Consider the following 15269-nt stretch of genomic DNA (forward strand, 5'->3'; position numbering starts at 1 on the left):
AACCAGGAAGTAGCCAGACAAAAATAAAGACAGACAATACAGAATACAAAAAACTGATGCAAAAGGTTGCAACCTAAATGGCATCTCTTTGCACCTGTTAGTATGGTCCGTTTAGCAGCATCCATGGTAGAATAGTGGGGCGGGAGAGAATGGCCATGTGAACCTAGCCTAAGGGCCCATTCACACTGTGGAATATCCTTGGGTAGCAGGTTCTGTCAGAACAAGCTAGTGTTAGGACTGCTTGAAAATATGCCGTCTTCATGGATGGCAATGCATTTTAGAATGAATTCAGCCAAAAAGAATGAACACATTTTTTTCCGCAGTCTGGGATTCAGAATTTCTATGGTGAAAAATCTGCGGTGAATGGTGTGAATGGTACAGCATAATCAACTGGAATCTGCTACACCAAATTTTCTGCAGCAGCCCCCTACCTTCCCTTCCCTAGTGTTCTTTTCCCTTTTATGATCTACTTTTCATTTCCTAGGTTTTATGTGTAACTGTTTTAGGGTGCGTTCACACGGCCGCTTGCCCCCGCTTTTTTATCCCTGTTTCAGTTCCGTTTTTGCAGATTGTAAACGGATTTAAATGGTTTAAAAAAAAATCCCATTCATGGGATTTTTTTTACAATCCGTTTACATCCGTGTGCGGGGGTTACATTATTAATGCGCTGGTGGGGGGTGGGGGGGGGTCACATACATATACATATATATATATATATATATATATATATATACTGCGGGGATATATATTTTTGCGCTGGTGGGGGTGATATCTTTATAAATGCGCTGGGGGGCTAGATATATAACGCTATATATATTGCCCCCCACAGCGCTTTTAATATACATTGTCCATGATGGGAGTAGTACTAGTCCTGGCTGCGGGAGTCTGTAGGTGGCTGATTTTTTCATAAAAAAAAAAAAAAAAACGGATTAAAAACGGTTACAAACGGTTCAAAATGGATACCAATTTGATCAGCCGTTTCTATCCGTTTTTTTAAATCAGTTTTTTTTTCCCCAAAATGGAGCGGGGGCAAACGGCCGTGTGAATGCACCCTTAGTTTGTTTGGGGTCCTCTCTTAATTGTTGTTTGTGGTGGCCTACTTAAGACAGTATAGCTTGTGCTCCTTTGTACGTCTTAAACAATAGCCACCCATTTGCTTGGTGGGAGGCTGCTGTGGACAATTGTGTTGGATATTTTGCATATTCTCCAATGTGCCTTATATTGCAGTTGTATGAATACTGCTGTTGTATTTTGACCTCCTTTTTTTTTTTTTTTTTTTAACCTTCTGCACCCCTTGTTTATTAAACATTTTTTAAATATGAAAAAAAAATATGCATCGGAATTCCGCTCTAAAAATACATAGTGTGAATGGGCCTTTATAATTATTCACTGTATAATCAACAATTCTATAACTTTCTAATACAATATGTAATGGAGCAAGCCATTTTCAAGATCTTTGCTTGCTGTCAGTGAATGAAAATATGTATTGATTACTTCTAGAAGCTGAAAATCGGTCCCGACAGGTCCTACTCAAACAACTAAGGGTTTGTTACAGTATATCTGCTGGCAACTGTCTATAATCTAAATGTAATAGTATAACAAACCACTTCTTAATATATAGGAAAATCTCCAAGTAGCGTCTCCTCACCTTTTGTGCCTCGGATAACATGAATGCTCTCACCCGCACTAATTCTTGCCTGAACGTCCGTGGATGTGGTCATTCCAGGTATAACAATATCTACATGAAAGATATTAAAAACTTAGGGGGGTGAACTGAATTTATCAATGCGAATACCATAAAAGCAGTGTAAAAAAAAAAATTACAAGTTGCAACTTTTTGTGCTTTTTTTTTTTTTTTTTTTTTTTTTAAACACCAAAAAACTGGAATGCAAATCTTGATAATTTCCCCCTAAATCTCTAGGATAATTAGATCACACAAGGAAGCTGCCTCAAGGGTCTGAGTAACACACCCAAGCAAACATATAAGACTTCAAGTTATAGTACTTGCCTGTGGTGGTGACAACCTTCTGAACGAGAACCCCCGCTCTCTGTAGGTAGTTTACTGGGAAATTAAAGGGGGGGACAGAGCTGGAGGCAGAACTACCATGACTGGCAGGCATGTGCCGGGGCATCATAGGAATTGGTGTTGATTGTAGAGGTCGGACACTGGCCACCGGCCTCTCATCTGTCCTCAGCAATGGACGCCTGGGACAGACAGAAGAGGAAAAAAAAAAAATGTTTTTTAATTGAGCTGATTAACCTATAGACCTTAAAGACAACCTGCTTCTCCCCTGGTCTCTCCCTGTTTCCTTACCAGTTTCTCTGGTTAAACGCTGGGATGTTTGCCAGGCTGTGGTCTGGTGCTGGGTAGTACTGGGTATAGGATGGCCGGGTGTAGGGCACAGAAGCCCTCTTCTCCTCCTCATAACCTCGTTTTGCTGCTTTCTTCTCAGCCAGTGTCAGTTTTTGTTCCTTACGATCCAGGAGAAGAGATTCATGTTGGAAAGGATCCTGCAGGATAAACAACAAGAAGATGATGATGGACTATTGTATATACTGTAAGGATTTCTCCCTGGGGATAGCTCTGGGATCGTCCTTGACACCACCACAGGACACGTGTCCCCTTCAATCGGCAGGCAAACAACAGCTTTATTAGACAGGTTGCAGGATAAATAAAAACATAAGACAGGAACAAACAAAACCGTAGACTGTCTAGTCACTAACTAAACAATCCAGTGTGCCCTATCAACTGGTGGGCTTTTCCTGGCCAGTTAAACTTATGCCTCCTGCAACCTTCTACTCACTGTTCACACACAGCGTTTGCAACCCCTTGCTGTGTGTCTCATCCACATTACTCTTGGGGCCACTCACAGCTCGGGCTGTGTGTTCCTCACCAGGACCCCTGCCCCCCCACCTTTACAGACACCTTGCTGTCTTCTGGGGAGAGCACCAACTATTCTGACTTCCTTTTAAACAGACTTTCCCTTTCTGCTACCTCATTAATTAGGCCACAGGTGGAGGTTTCTGCAGGGTTAGCTTGGGAAATACACCCTTCCCTTGCCACAGTGTCACTTATCCCCCCCTCCTCTACTCAGACCACCGGGAAGGAGCAATTTTATTCAAAAGGCAGAGTCCAACTGCCTTTCCTTTTCCTTGAACAGCTTCGTCCAACAGGTTTTGAGGCACTTGGCTTACTTCTTCAGCAAATTTTATATGCACCACTTCAATTGTGCACCCTTCTTTCATTTGCACTTTCATCTCATCCACCAAGCACAAGACTTTTGGTCACCTTTGACAAATTCCTTGTAAAAGGCTCTATTCATGTCACACCTTTCCAACACCAGGTTCTTCACTTTGGTCTCTACAGTGCTCTGGACTCTAGGTGCAGACAAGGCTGATGCTCCAGGCCTTTGTCTTCTTCTGTCAATGGTACGGCCATCGCTCGAATTTTACTGGTGGCCAACCAAGCCTGTATCACCCATTTGCAGGACTTCTGCAGTTATCTCTGGTTTAGCTTCTGCCTCATAGAACGGCTCTGCCTCAGCATTTTCACCATCCAATGTCCATATCTCTGCAGCTTCAGAGGACCTTTCATAGGGTTTCACCTCAGTCTCAGCTTCAGAGGACTTCTCATATGGCTTCCTCTCATGGTCTTCAATCCATTGCTCAGACTCTGCCACTTTTAGAGAAAAGCATCTCAGTCTCCAGTAGCTTTAAAATGTTTCTGCTTAGCAGAGTTCACCTTCTCACTTTCCAGCAATTATGTCAAGTTTTGACAGGATCCACCAAGGACAGCAGTTCTCTCATCTGCTCATTGTCATTATTCAGCTTCGCCATCCTGGACACTTTCTGCTCAGACTTTTAGCTGAGCCTCTTGTTCAGAGAGCTGCATTCCCAGTGAATCCAAGGTAGCTGCGTGAGACTTAATGTGCGTTTCGTTCTGAGCCTCCAGACTCTGCACCTTATGAGCCATTACTACATTCTCATTCTCCAGCTCTTCCATGGCTACCAACCTAGCCTTGTGATCACTTTGTAGAGCCAGATATGCCTCACACATTCACCCTTGAATGACACCTGCTTGGCCAGACTCTCCAATTCTCCAGTTCATCCTGCAGAGCCGCAAACTAATTTTTTTGCGGCTGAAGCCTTGCTTCCTGCTCTTTCAAGCCAACCCGTTTCAACTCTTCTCCTCCTTTAGGGGTTGCTGTCCCCTTTGCAAGGATCTTGGCCCCTTGGGCCTCAGGGTAGTCCCTGGACACTCTCTTTGGACTGTCTCTCTGCTCTCCAGCAGACTTCTCTTTCACTTCACCACCGTCTCTCCGCTCACTCGCAAAAACGTCCTGGGCCTGCAACATCATCTAGTCCAGTGGTTTGACCTTCCTGGTCACGATCCATCTCTGTTCCAGACATCACCTCTCCTTCACTCAGGACTCTGTCTATGACAGTAAGCGCAGCACCCAGCTCCACATGTACTCTCTTCAGTACCTCTGCATTATCCACAGACATCTCTGCAGCTACTTTTTCTGCCTCCTCTTCAAGATGCAATTCTACCCCCCCCCCCTTTGGGCTCATCTTTATTCACAAGGTTCAGCATAGCTTCCTCTTTCTCAGTCTCGGTCACTTCTTCCAGGTGACAGCGCAACTCTAGCCCCACCTTGGGCTCATCTTCAGCTGGCAGATTGGACCTGTTCCTGGCCAGTTAAACTTATACCTCCTGCAACCTTCTACTCACTGTTCACACATAGCGTTTGCAACCTCTTGCAGTGTGTCTCATCCACATCACTCCTGGACCCACTCACAGCTCGGGCTGAGTGTTCCTCACGAGGACTCCTGCCTAACCCCCCCCCCTTTACAGCCACCAGTCAAAGTTAATAAAAATCCAATAGGCTGTACATAACTGGAGCAAAGTACTTAAAAAAAAGACAAAACAAAAACAAACAACTAGGGAAATGGAGAAGTATTATCAGCCAAAACTCTGAAGCAATAGAAATAGCTGCAGTATTAAGATGCTGTGGACAAATTACCTTTGTGATGAGGTGAGGGTATAATATACAAGCTTTCTGTAACACTATCTCATTAAATTTAGAGGGTTCCAGATGCTGGCGGGACAGATCCGGCTCCTCCTCCACAAAATGCAGCAGATTTTCCACTTCTCGTCGAGTGAAATTTACATCTGGGTTGAGATCATCAACTACACGATCTGGGAAGGGACACCACAGCAGTTACTCCAATATGAACATGTCACAAGGCAATATATAGCACTACTGCTGTCCGCATAGCTTTTCACTCACCTGACATTCCTTGCTTGGTGATCTGACGATCATATATCTTCCGCTCTAAGGTGAAGTCAGACACTAGACGGTATATGTGACAAGGTTTCCTCTGACCATATCTGTACACACGACACACGGCCTGGGCATCATGACATGGATTCCATGAGGCATCGAATACAACTACTCTGTTAGCACCTATCAGGTTGACACCCAGGCAGCCAGCACTGGAAGAAAACTGCTGCTGTCAGTTACTGATTGAAGAAAGAATCCTTACAAATTCTATCATAAGCTAACAACATCTGAGCCACCATCCCATCCCCCACTCACCGTGTAGACAGCAAAAACAGCCAGACATTTTCATTGCCAGGGTCATTGAACTGGTTTATTAAGCGTTCCCTTTCTGAGGCTGAAGTGCTTCCATCCAATCCTTATAAAAGGGGGGGAGGAAGAACAGTCAGAAAATTAGTAATGCACAATGAACAAAGCAGGCTATACAAAGAGACATATGGGACATTAGAGATTTTTCTAGAGCAAACAGATCAGTGCATTTACTAATAAACATTAAAGGGTTATTCTAGCGTATAACATATATCCCCTATTCACAGGTTAAGGGATAGGCGCATGATTCTCTTTGATCTCAAGAATGGGACCCAAGTCTCCTGTTGGAATGAAGAGACAGTTAGCGCATGTGCACCGCTGCTCTACTGCTCTAAGACTAAAATCCCCATTCTCGAGAATACGGGGGCCCCTGTGAATAAGGATAAGTGTTACAGACTGGAATGTCACTTAAAATGACACTCAGTATAAAACAGTTAAAGGAAAACTGCGGCGCAACACAACTTCCACTGTGCCCGGGCTGCAAAAACTAATAAAAACAAACTAACTACCCTTCCTACGTTCCCCCATTGCGCAGATATCGGCGTCCCTTTCCTCCGCTGCAGCTCTATCTGCTTCTTTGGCTCGGGACGTCACACTGCAGTCAGCGTATCGCCGACCACAGCGATGTCCCGCCTTGGCCAGTCATAGGCTAGGCCCACTGTCATGTACATTTTTTTTTTTTGTTTTTGCAGCCTGGGCACAGGGGAGTTAAAAGTGTTGCACTGCAGTTCTTCTTTAGAATGAACATACGAGACATATCTGAGGGGCAAGAGATTTAGCAGTAAAACTAAATGATGCAGTTTCTATATTTGCTACATCCCATTTTATTAGTGAAAGTTATTGCCTCATTATAACCAAAAACTGTCAGACACAAAAACTTATTATATGTTGTACATCTTGGCAAAACAACATTAACTTTTCTAATATACTTCATAAGAAAATGTTTTTTTCCTTTTTATAGAAATCATAGCTTTGTCCAAGATGTAGCACAGGCATGGGCAAAGTCCAGTAAGTGAGGGTGGGCAAGCACTCCTCTGTGCTCTCTCCTGTCTGATTGCACTCCTCTGTGCGCTCTCCTGTCTGTTAGTACTCCTCTGTGCTCTCTCCTGTCTAATAGTAGTCCTCTGTGCTCTCTCCTGCCTGATAGTACTCTACTGTGCTCTCTCCTGTCTGATAGCACTCCTCTGTGCTCTCTCCTGTCTGATAGCACTCCAATGTGCTCTCTCCTGTCTGATAGCACTCCAATGTGCTCTCTCTTGTCTGATAGCACTCCTCTGTGCTCTCTCCGGTCTGATAGGACTCCTCTGTGCTCTCCTGTCTGATAGTACTCCTCTGTGCTCTCTCCTGTCTGATAGCACTCCAATGTGCTCTCTCCTGTCTCATAGCACTCCTCTGTGCTCTCTCCTGTCTGATAGGACTCATCTGTGCTCTCTCCTGTCTGATAGGACTCCTCTGTGCTCTCTCCTGTCTGATAGGACTCCAATGTGCACTCTCTTGTCTGATAGCACTCCTCTGTGCTCTCTCCTGTCTAATAGGACTCCTCTGTGCTCTCTCCTGTCTGAAAGGACAGGAGAGAGCACAGAGGAGTCCTATTAATAGACACGTTTTATCAAAAACAAAACACAATTTTATGATTTTCACAGTAGCAAAGTTCTGCTGTGAAAATCACACCAGATTTTTTTTGTTTATGTAAAATGGACTCTCACTATTTGAAGATATCCTGTAAAACAAGAAATTTACTTAATCACTTTAGAAAACTGACATGCATAGTGGAAACCTGGAATTATTCTCATGTAAACCCATTGAATATCTGGTGGAAACTCTTCTTGTCATAATTTTGGCATGAAAATCTTTGAATATGTTCCCCACTGTTTTTTACTGTTTACCCAAAAATGTACTTTAGTAGATGCGATTTTGGTAAAATGTTGTGACGTTTTGCTTATTACAAGAAGTGATTCAAGAATATCTCATCAAAAATGTAACAAGCCACAGATAAAACAAAGGAGGTCTATGGGAGAAAAACTCCACACCTAGGGCATGCTGCAGGGCATAAATTGTAGTAAGTATAAACATCGGGGAAGCCATGCCCCTATGTGCTAAGTCCCGTCTACTTGCACAAGCATAGAGCAGCAAAATTTGCAAATGTTTTTTGCGCAAATCCGGGGGTTTGCACAAAACTATGCAACTTTTTTCTACTCTGCGCCATACATGAAGTTTAATAAATTCCCCCTATGGTGTTTCTCAAAAAAACACTATGGCTCAAATTAGAACCAAGTAGAGAAGAGCAACACCACCGGCAGCGTCCAAGGGGAGTGGGTGCAAGCGGGCCCAATCACAGCCCTAGGTCACTGGCAGCAGCAGTAGGTACCAAATAAAGCGTCCCACAGCACTCCAAGATAGTGCAGTCAAACCGTGAAGTTTATTTCCTCATACAACGGTGCAACGTTTCGATCAGCTCTCCTGGTCTTTATCAAGCATACAAAAGTGACTAGAGTACTGGTATTTATGGGTGGCACATACATAACCCAATTACAAACCAATAACAAGCAATAAAAAAAAATAATAATAAAACACGGTTCTCACAACATAAATACACCATTCGGAAAAAGTGGGTGGATTTACCTGTGGCCAAACACTTCACAGAAGCAGGCCACAGTGAACATGACCTCAAATTTGTTCTTTTGGATCATGTACCCCTGACCAAAAGAGGGGGGGGGGGGGGAATAGGATCAACAAGCTGAAACGCTGTGAACTCAGATGGATACATGAATTGTGCTCCCTTCGCCCGCAGGGCTTAAATGTAGATTTCTCAGTGTCCCCGGGTAGATAATATCCTGTTGTGTTACTATCTGAATTGTTGACTATTTGCTCTCTCTTTTCATGCAGATATGGAGTGGGAGCCTTGATCAAGTTACACTCAACACCACTGAACTGCCTTTTCATCGCTGTCTTGCATACTGGTGTAAATTTAAGTTTATAATCCATATTTTTCTGGTATACTTTTTTTTCATGATTTTTGATGTAATGCCAGTCCTTAACAAACAGTTAAGCATCATGATGTTATCTTTTCCAGTTCCTTATCTACAGTAATTTTAAGATGGGTATTTTTCACTGTTACATTTCATATTCATTATGGGGGAGATTTATCAAATCCTGTCCAGAGGAAAAGTTGCTGAGCTGCCCATAGCAACAATCAGATCTCTTCTTTCATTTTTCACAGGTACTTTTAAAAGTGAAAGTAGCGATCTGATTGGTTGCTATGGGCAACTCAGCAACTTTTCCTCAGCACAAGATTTGATAAATCCCCCCCTATATACTTCTTAATTCTCCATATCTCTATTTGATTTTATTTTTAATTTACAGTACATTTATTATTGATTTGGACTCCTATACGAACCCTATATATTTTTTTTCCATAGTCTACATAACTTTAGTTTACAGACAACACTTTTACTGTACAGATAATAACATCAGTTTATACACGAAGCATCCACACTTCACCATATTGCATTATATAGTTATTTATGATCACATTCACATATAACACTAATCTCCTATAGTGCAGTATACTGACACCTTTATTACACACACTACTTCCACATTGTCATCCTTTCACTATTATTATCTCATGTTTAAGCACTCTTACTGTCACATCATTCCTTACAAATACACTTCTGTCTCACTCTTCATCCATTTCACTTTCCTTTTACACATAAACATGATAGCGTGAGAACGCTCATTCCCTTTATTTCTAGTGCGCACGCGCTGACAGCGCAATGCGCAACCGACTTTAGTTTTGAATATGCTCTAGTACACATATGCGAATGACGCGATGCACATCCCTTGATGTATCAGAGTGCGCTGGTAGCACGATATACCGATAGCTGCACTATCTATTTATGCGAAAACGCGATGCGCACCTGAATCTATATATCAGGATGCGCTAAATATGACATCTGCCCACATTCTTAATGTCGGCTGGAGGATCCGAAGGCACTGTGAGTGTGCGCGGACCTCAGCCTGACACTACAGTTACCTAGTTACCATGATGCTTTACTGTGATTGGCTTACACAACTTCCTTTCATTCAACTAGCATGTGGGCGGGCGTCCACCTTGAAGTGAAGACGCTGCGCCATTACAGCAGACATGTGGCGAGTGTTTTATATAATCCCTCCTCCTCAATTGTTTTTAACCCCATACATGTACCTTTTGTAATATTATAACTATGTATGATGATCACTAATGCCATGAGTATGTAATGGCCTTCAGTATACTGTATTTCACTATTTATACTGATATGCACATTTCAATAATGTTTATATACACTGAATCATTAGTTATATTACTTTAGATTTTTTATTGCTTGTATTTGGTTTGTAATTGGGTTATGTATGTGCTACCCATAAATACCAGTACTCTAGTCACTTTCGTATGCTTGATAAAGACCAGGAGAGCTGGTCGTAACGTTGCAGCGTTGTATGAGGAAATAAACTTCACCGTTTGACTACACTATCTTGAAGTGCTGTGGGACCCTTTATTTGGTACCCATGGCTCAAATTATCTATGACAGCACATTTTTAAATGACATGGGCCACATTTATTATGAGTTTTAGACACTTTTTATATACGCTTCCAATTGGTCCAATATAAGCAACTTGACCTTTGTAATAAGGGGAAGTGGCAAAAATAAGACAAAAATGCAGGAAAAAGCTGGCATACAATTCTGGTTTACAGTAAGCAAACTAGTAGTTGGCAGCTAAATGAAGACTAGACAGTCTTCCATGGCACCAGATTTATCAAACAGTCTGATACAGTGTAATAAATCTGGTGCATTTCAAGTCCAAGTTTTGTAATATTTTCCAAAAAGGGACCATATGTGGATTTTAAACCAACACTTTCTGTTTATTTAAAATGATAAATCTGACCTTTGTTTCACATTCATTCTTTCCAAACTCTATAATCTCCCACCTGCAATTTTCTTCAGACCAGGGGGTAATATTACATAAAATTCCTTGTGTGTGATGGACCTGCCAGACTGATCAGGTCCCTTATATTTTATTTACATGTTTCTATAATGTAACAACTTTTTTTTAAATCAAAATAAGTATGTTTAAAATAGATCTATTCGGACCCCTATAACTTTCGAAGTTTTCCGTAAACGGGGCTGTATGAGGGCTCATGTTCTATGCCGTCATCTGTATTTTTTGTTACTTTTTGCATATATATAACTTTTTGATCACTATTTATTTCATTTTTCTGGGATGAGATGTGACCAAAAAGCAGCACCGTTACACCGTTCACTGTATGGGATCATTAACATTTTATTTTAATAGTATCGGCAATCTACTTCTTTGGTCAACTAGAAGGCAGACCAGAGAACGAGATTGTCACAACCACAGGGAAGCAGGTAAGGGGACCTCCAGAGGCTATTATAACTCATCGGGCCCCCACGATTATGCCGCGGGTGGTCTGACGAATCCCCCCCCCCACCTTGCCATACTTATTGTAGGCCCCAAAAATGAAACACTATGTTTAATAGCATAATAGCATGATGTCGGCCATTTTGTGTATAATCTAAGTAGGCCACAATTCTGACATTTCATCTTTACAAAAGTGCCAGTCTGAGTGAAGAATACTTCTTGTCTCTTTAGATATTTATGGCTGTTTAGATAAGACAGAGAAGAGGGCTAGTTAGCCAGTCTTGTGAATGTTATTCTGACTAACAATTAAATTACCCATTTGCCCAGACACAGAGATTCACATGTCTATGTGAAAGAGACCTCCATGGTATTCTTAACTCTCCAATAAATTTGGATGTCTAGGTAGGCCCTAAAATGTCTATGAGAATACAGGTTTTAATTACTTATATAAGTCTAAAATAATCCCTGAACTCATAATATAGTGCTCCATACTTCAAGTGTGGAATTTGGGTTTAAGACCAGTTATTTAAAGTTAACCCTTAATGGTAATGATGCTTATTGCCTATACAATAGCACCCCCTAGTGTATGAGTAGTTGACATTACACCGACAGGAAAGGCATTCTGGGTATTATAGTGATTTCATAGTCATTACTAAATGTACAAGCCCAACCTACATTCATTGGGGAATTCCAATTTAGGATGGTGTGTCTAACTAATTAAAAAGTCTGGTAAACCAGATGTTAGAGACTGTAGAGAACACACAAAGAAACAAAGGAAGAGAGACAAGAGAAAAATAAAGACAAAGAACTCTCTCCCACACAAAGGAAAGAGGTCCAACAAGGTGGAAAAGCCATGTGAGAGATCCCGGCAAGCCGGACTGATCACACGGTACCAGACCAATGGCTTTTCATGACAATGAGATGGGCCGTTCAGCGTTCCTAAGAGCAGAAGCGAGGTTCTTACATAGACTTGGTAAGAGACACAAAAATGGTGTTCCATATATTTAAGATCAATTTTGGATAATGTGGATGGGATTATACCATTTAGATTGGCGAATTAATTAATTAAATAAACTAAATAATTATCTCCATATTTAGATTATAGTGTTAGAATATTGTGAGACTTCATTCTACCTGCAGAAGAATCAAGACTCATAATCTATCAAAGCATTAAATAATTGCTTAGACATATTGACAGAATTCCTACTCGCCAAACTAAATGTTATAAGTATATTTCACACACAGGAAAATATAGTCTAGCGAGATCATAAAACTCTGCTATTTGTCTTAATGTATTATCATCATGTATAAAATAGTCCAGAATGGGGCAGAAGTATATTACATTTCTTCCATGTTTATATCCTTAGATGGATTTCCCCATGGAGTCATGTGATTTGTAATTGTTTAGAAGGGGGCAGGGGGGTGAATTTAGCATTCCATATTAATATGTCTATGATTAGGTATTGCCCATCTTGATATCATGAGGTTCCTCTGGACACAGTGATATGTAACCTATTTTCTTATATGATATCCTAACCTAGTAGCTTTTGTTTTATTGTAACAAGTTACTTAATACTCACATGAATTGTTTTACTATATGTAGTCAATTAACAAGCTTGTAATGTTAACTAATATATCTAATTGATATTCATTTGCATATATAATTGTGGTTATTACTCCTTTATGTTTATAACCTTATAATCAATAAATCTGCATACTTTTATAATACAATTCGTCATAAAAATAACTTGTTGATCTCTGAGGAAATAGTTGGACTCAGATGTGAATTGTATTGATTGGCTTTGTCTACAATTCACCAGGTAATAATTTTGATATTTTTTATAATTTTCCTAATTTTTCATAATTAATATTTTTATGACCATAATTTATAATTGAGTTATTACCACATGACAGCCTCCAATAATGCAGCAGATGCTTTGATAAGTATTGATCACGGCATCTGAGAGGTTAATGGCAGGCATCAGCACGAATACTGATGGCCGCCATTACCGGTGGGTCCCTGGCTGCTGATAGCAGCAGTGACCTGCCTTGCATAAATGTATGTCCAGTTGCATTAAGTACCAGTGCACTAGAGCGATAAACTTGAAGGTTTTTGTAAATCTAAGTGTAGACACATCCCCTTTTCTAAAACCTTAAAAGGGTACTCCGATCCAAAAGGATAGGGGATAAGATGTCTAATCGCAAAGGGTCCAGCAGCTGGTACCCCACGTGATCTCCAGGCCAGTGCTGCAGCATTATAAACACAGATGTTTGGAGCTTCTGTGTTCATGACCCCCCCCCCCCCAATTCATGTCTATGGGAGGAGGCGTGACCGCTATGTACTAGCTGTCACGCTTCCTCCCATAGAAATGAATGGAGGGGGCACGGAGCACGGAGTTCGTTCCATGCACCAGATGACTGGGACCCCCTGCGATCAGACATCTTATCCCCAATACTTTGGATAGTGGACAAAATTTCTAGGGGCGGAGTACCCCATCAATGCAAATTGTAGTGTCTGTGGTTTTATTCTGACTATCATGCACATGTAAGACATGGCCTACCAGCATCAAAAGCGTATTACAAGATATATTGCATTGAGATTTTCACAACTTACATGCATAATTCTGCAACAGTGACACAATTGTTGTGAAGGAAGTTCACTTTTATCTTCTGAAGGTGGAAACTTCCTATATACAATGGCATGACTTACTGTAATAGTTGACATTCCTGACCCAGGTGCTCCTCTCTTGACTTTCTTTTCCGGGTGTAGCTGGCATTGGTCTCTTCGCTAAAAAATCTTCAATGATGGAAAGTGTAGACAAGCTTTGACTGAAAGATATGAGTGCGTTACAAGGAGCTTGAGAATTCATGAACACTTCCCTAGCCCATACAGTCATGGTCATAAACGTTGGCACCCCTAACATTTTTCAAAAAATTTAGTATTTCTCACAGAAAAGGATTGCAGTAACACATGTTTTGCTATACACATGTTTATATCCTTTGTGTGTATTGGAACTAAACCAAAAAAGGGAGGAAAAAATGCAAATTGAACATAATGTCACACCAAACTCCAAAAATGGGCTGGAAAAAATTATTGACAACCTTAGCTTAATATTTGGTTGCACACCCTTTGGAAAAAATAACTGAAATTAGGCACTTCCTATAACCATCAATAAACTTCTTACACCTCTCAGCTGGAATGTTGGATTTCTGAGTGCTTTTTGATGTACAGTGGGGATCAAAAGTTTGGGCACCCCAGGTAAAAATTTGTATTAATGTGCATAAAGAAGCCAAGGAAAGATGGAAAAATCTCCAAAAGGCATCAAATTACAGATTAAACATTCTTATAATATGTCAACAAAAGTTAGATTTTATTTCCATCATTTACACTTTACACAAAATAACAGAAAACAAAAAATGGCATCTGCAAAAGTTTGGGCACCCTGCAGAGTTGGGCACCTTGCAGATCTTGTACTGCCCCCTTGGGCAAGTATCACAGCTTGTAAATGCTTTTTGTAGCCAGCCAAGAGTCTTTCAATTCTTGTTTGAGGTATCTTTGCCCATTCTTCCTTACAAAAGTCTTCCAGTTCTTTGAGATTTCTGGGCTGTCTGTCATGCGCTGCTTTTTTAAGGTCTATCCATAGATTTTCAATTATGTTCAGGTCAGGGGATTGTGAAGGCCATGGCAAAACCTTCAGTTTACGCCTCTTGATGTAATCCCCCGTGGATTTCAAGGTGTGTTTAGGATTATTATCCATTTGGAGAAGCCATCCTCTCTTTAACTTCAGCTTTTTCACAGATGGCATCAAGTTAGCATCCAAAATTTGCAGAAATTTTATTGAGTCCATTTTCCTTCTACTCGTGAGATGTTCTCTGTGCAACTGGCTGAAATACAACCCCAAAGCATGATTGATCCACCCCCATGCTTAACAGTTGGACAGAGGTTCTTTTCATTAAATTCTGTTCCCCTTCTTCTCCCAACATACCTTTGCTTGTTCCGGACAAAAAGTTACATTTTAACCTCATCGGTCCACAGAACTTGTTTCCAAAATGCATCAGGCTTGTCTATATGTTCATTTGAAAAGTTCAAACGCTGATTTTTGTGGGGAGGATGTAGAGGAGGTTTTCTTCTGATGACTCTTCCATGAAGACCATATTTGTACAAGTATCTCTTTATAGTGGAATAGTGTACCACAA

At 41.0% G+C, this 15269-nt stretch overlaps 1 protein-coding gene and 1 long non-coding RNA gene across 4 annotated transcripts in view; one reads left to right on the forward strand and one right to left on the reverse strand.

Annotated features, from left to right (window-relative positions):
• LOC130276175 (uncharacterized) overlaps positions 1-8809 on the forward strand; it is a 37258-nt gene extending 28449 nt beyond the window's left edge. For both annotated transcript variants that reach the window (XR_008845035.1, XR_008845036.1), the window contains 2 exons: positions 1501-1544; positions 8538-8809. This is a non-coding gene — a long non-coding RNA (uncharacterized LOC130276175). The remainder of the gene's footprint in view (positions 1-1500; positions 1545-8537) is intronic.
• RAD54L2 (RAD54 like 2) overlaps positions 1-15269 on the reverse strand; it is a 55045-nt gene that overhangs the window by 5240 nt on the left and 34536 nt on the right. For both annotated transcript variants that reach the window (XM_056525174.1, XM_056525173.1), the window contains exons 14-20: positions 13783-13901; positions 5601-5700; positions 5292-5497; positions 5025-5200; positions 2315-2511; positions 2009-2205; positions 1649-1738 (exon numbers count right to left, since the gene is read on the reverse strand). In XM_056525174.1, the coding sequence (XP_056381149.1) occupies positions 1649-1738; positions 2009-2205; positions 2315-2511; positions 5025-5200; positions 5292-5497; positions 5601-5700; positions 13783-13901 (1085 nt within the window). The remainder of the gene's footprint in view (positions 1-1648; positions 1739-2008; positions 2206-2314; positions 2512-5024; positions 5201-5291; positions 5498-5600; positions 5701-13782; positions 13902-15269) is intronic.

This window comes from Hyla sarda, chromosome 6 (assembly GCF_029499605.1).
Source record: "Hyla sarda isolate aHylSar1 chromosome 6, aHylSar1.hap1, whole genome shotgun sequence".
NCBI lineage: Eukaryota > Metazoa > Chordata > Amphibia > Anura > Hylidae > Hyla > Hyla sarda.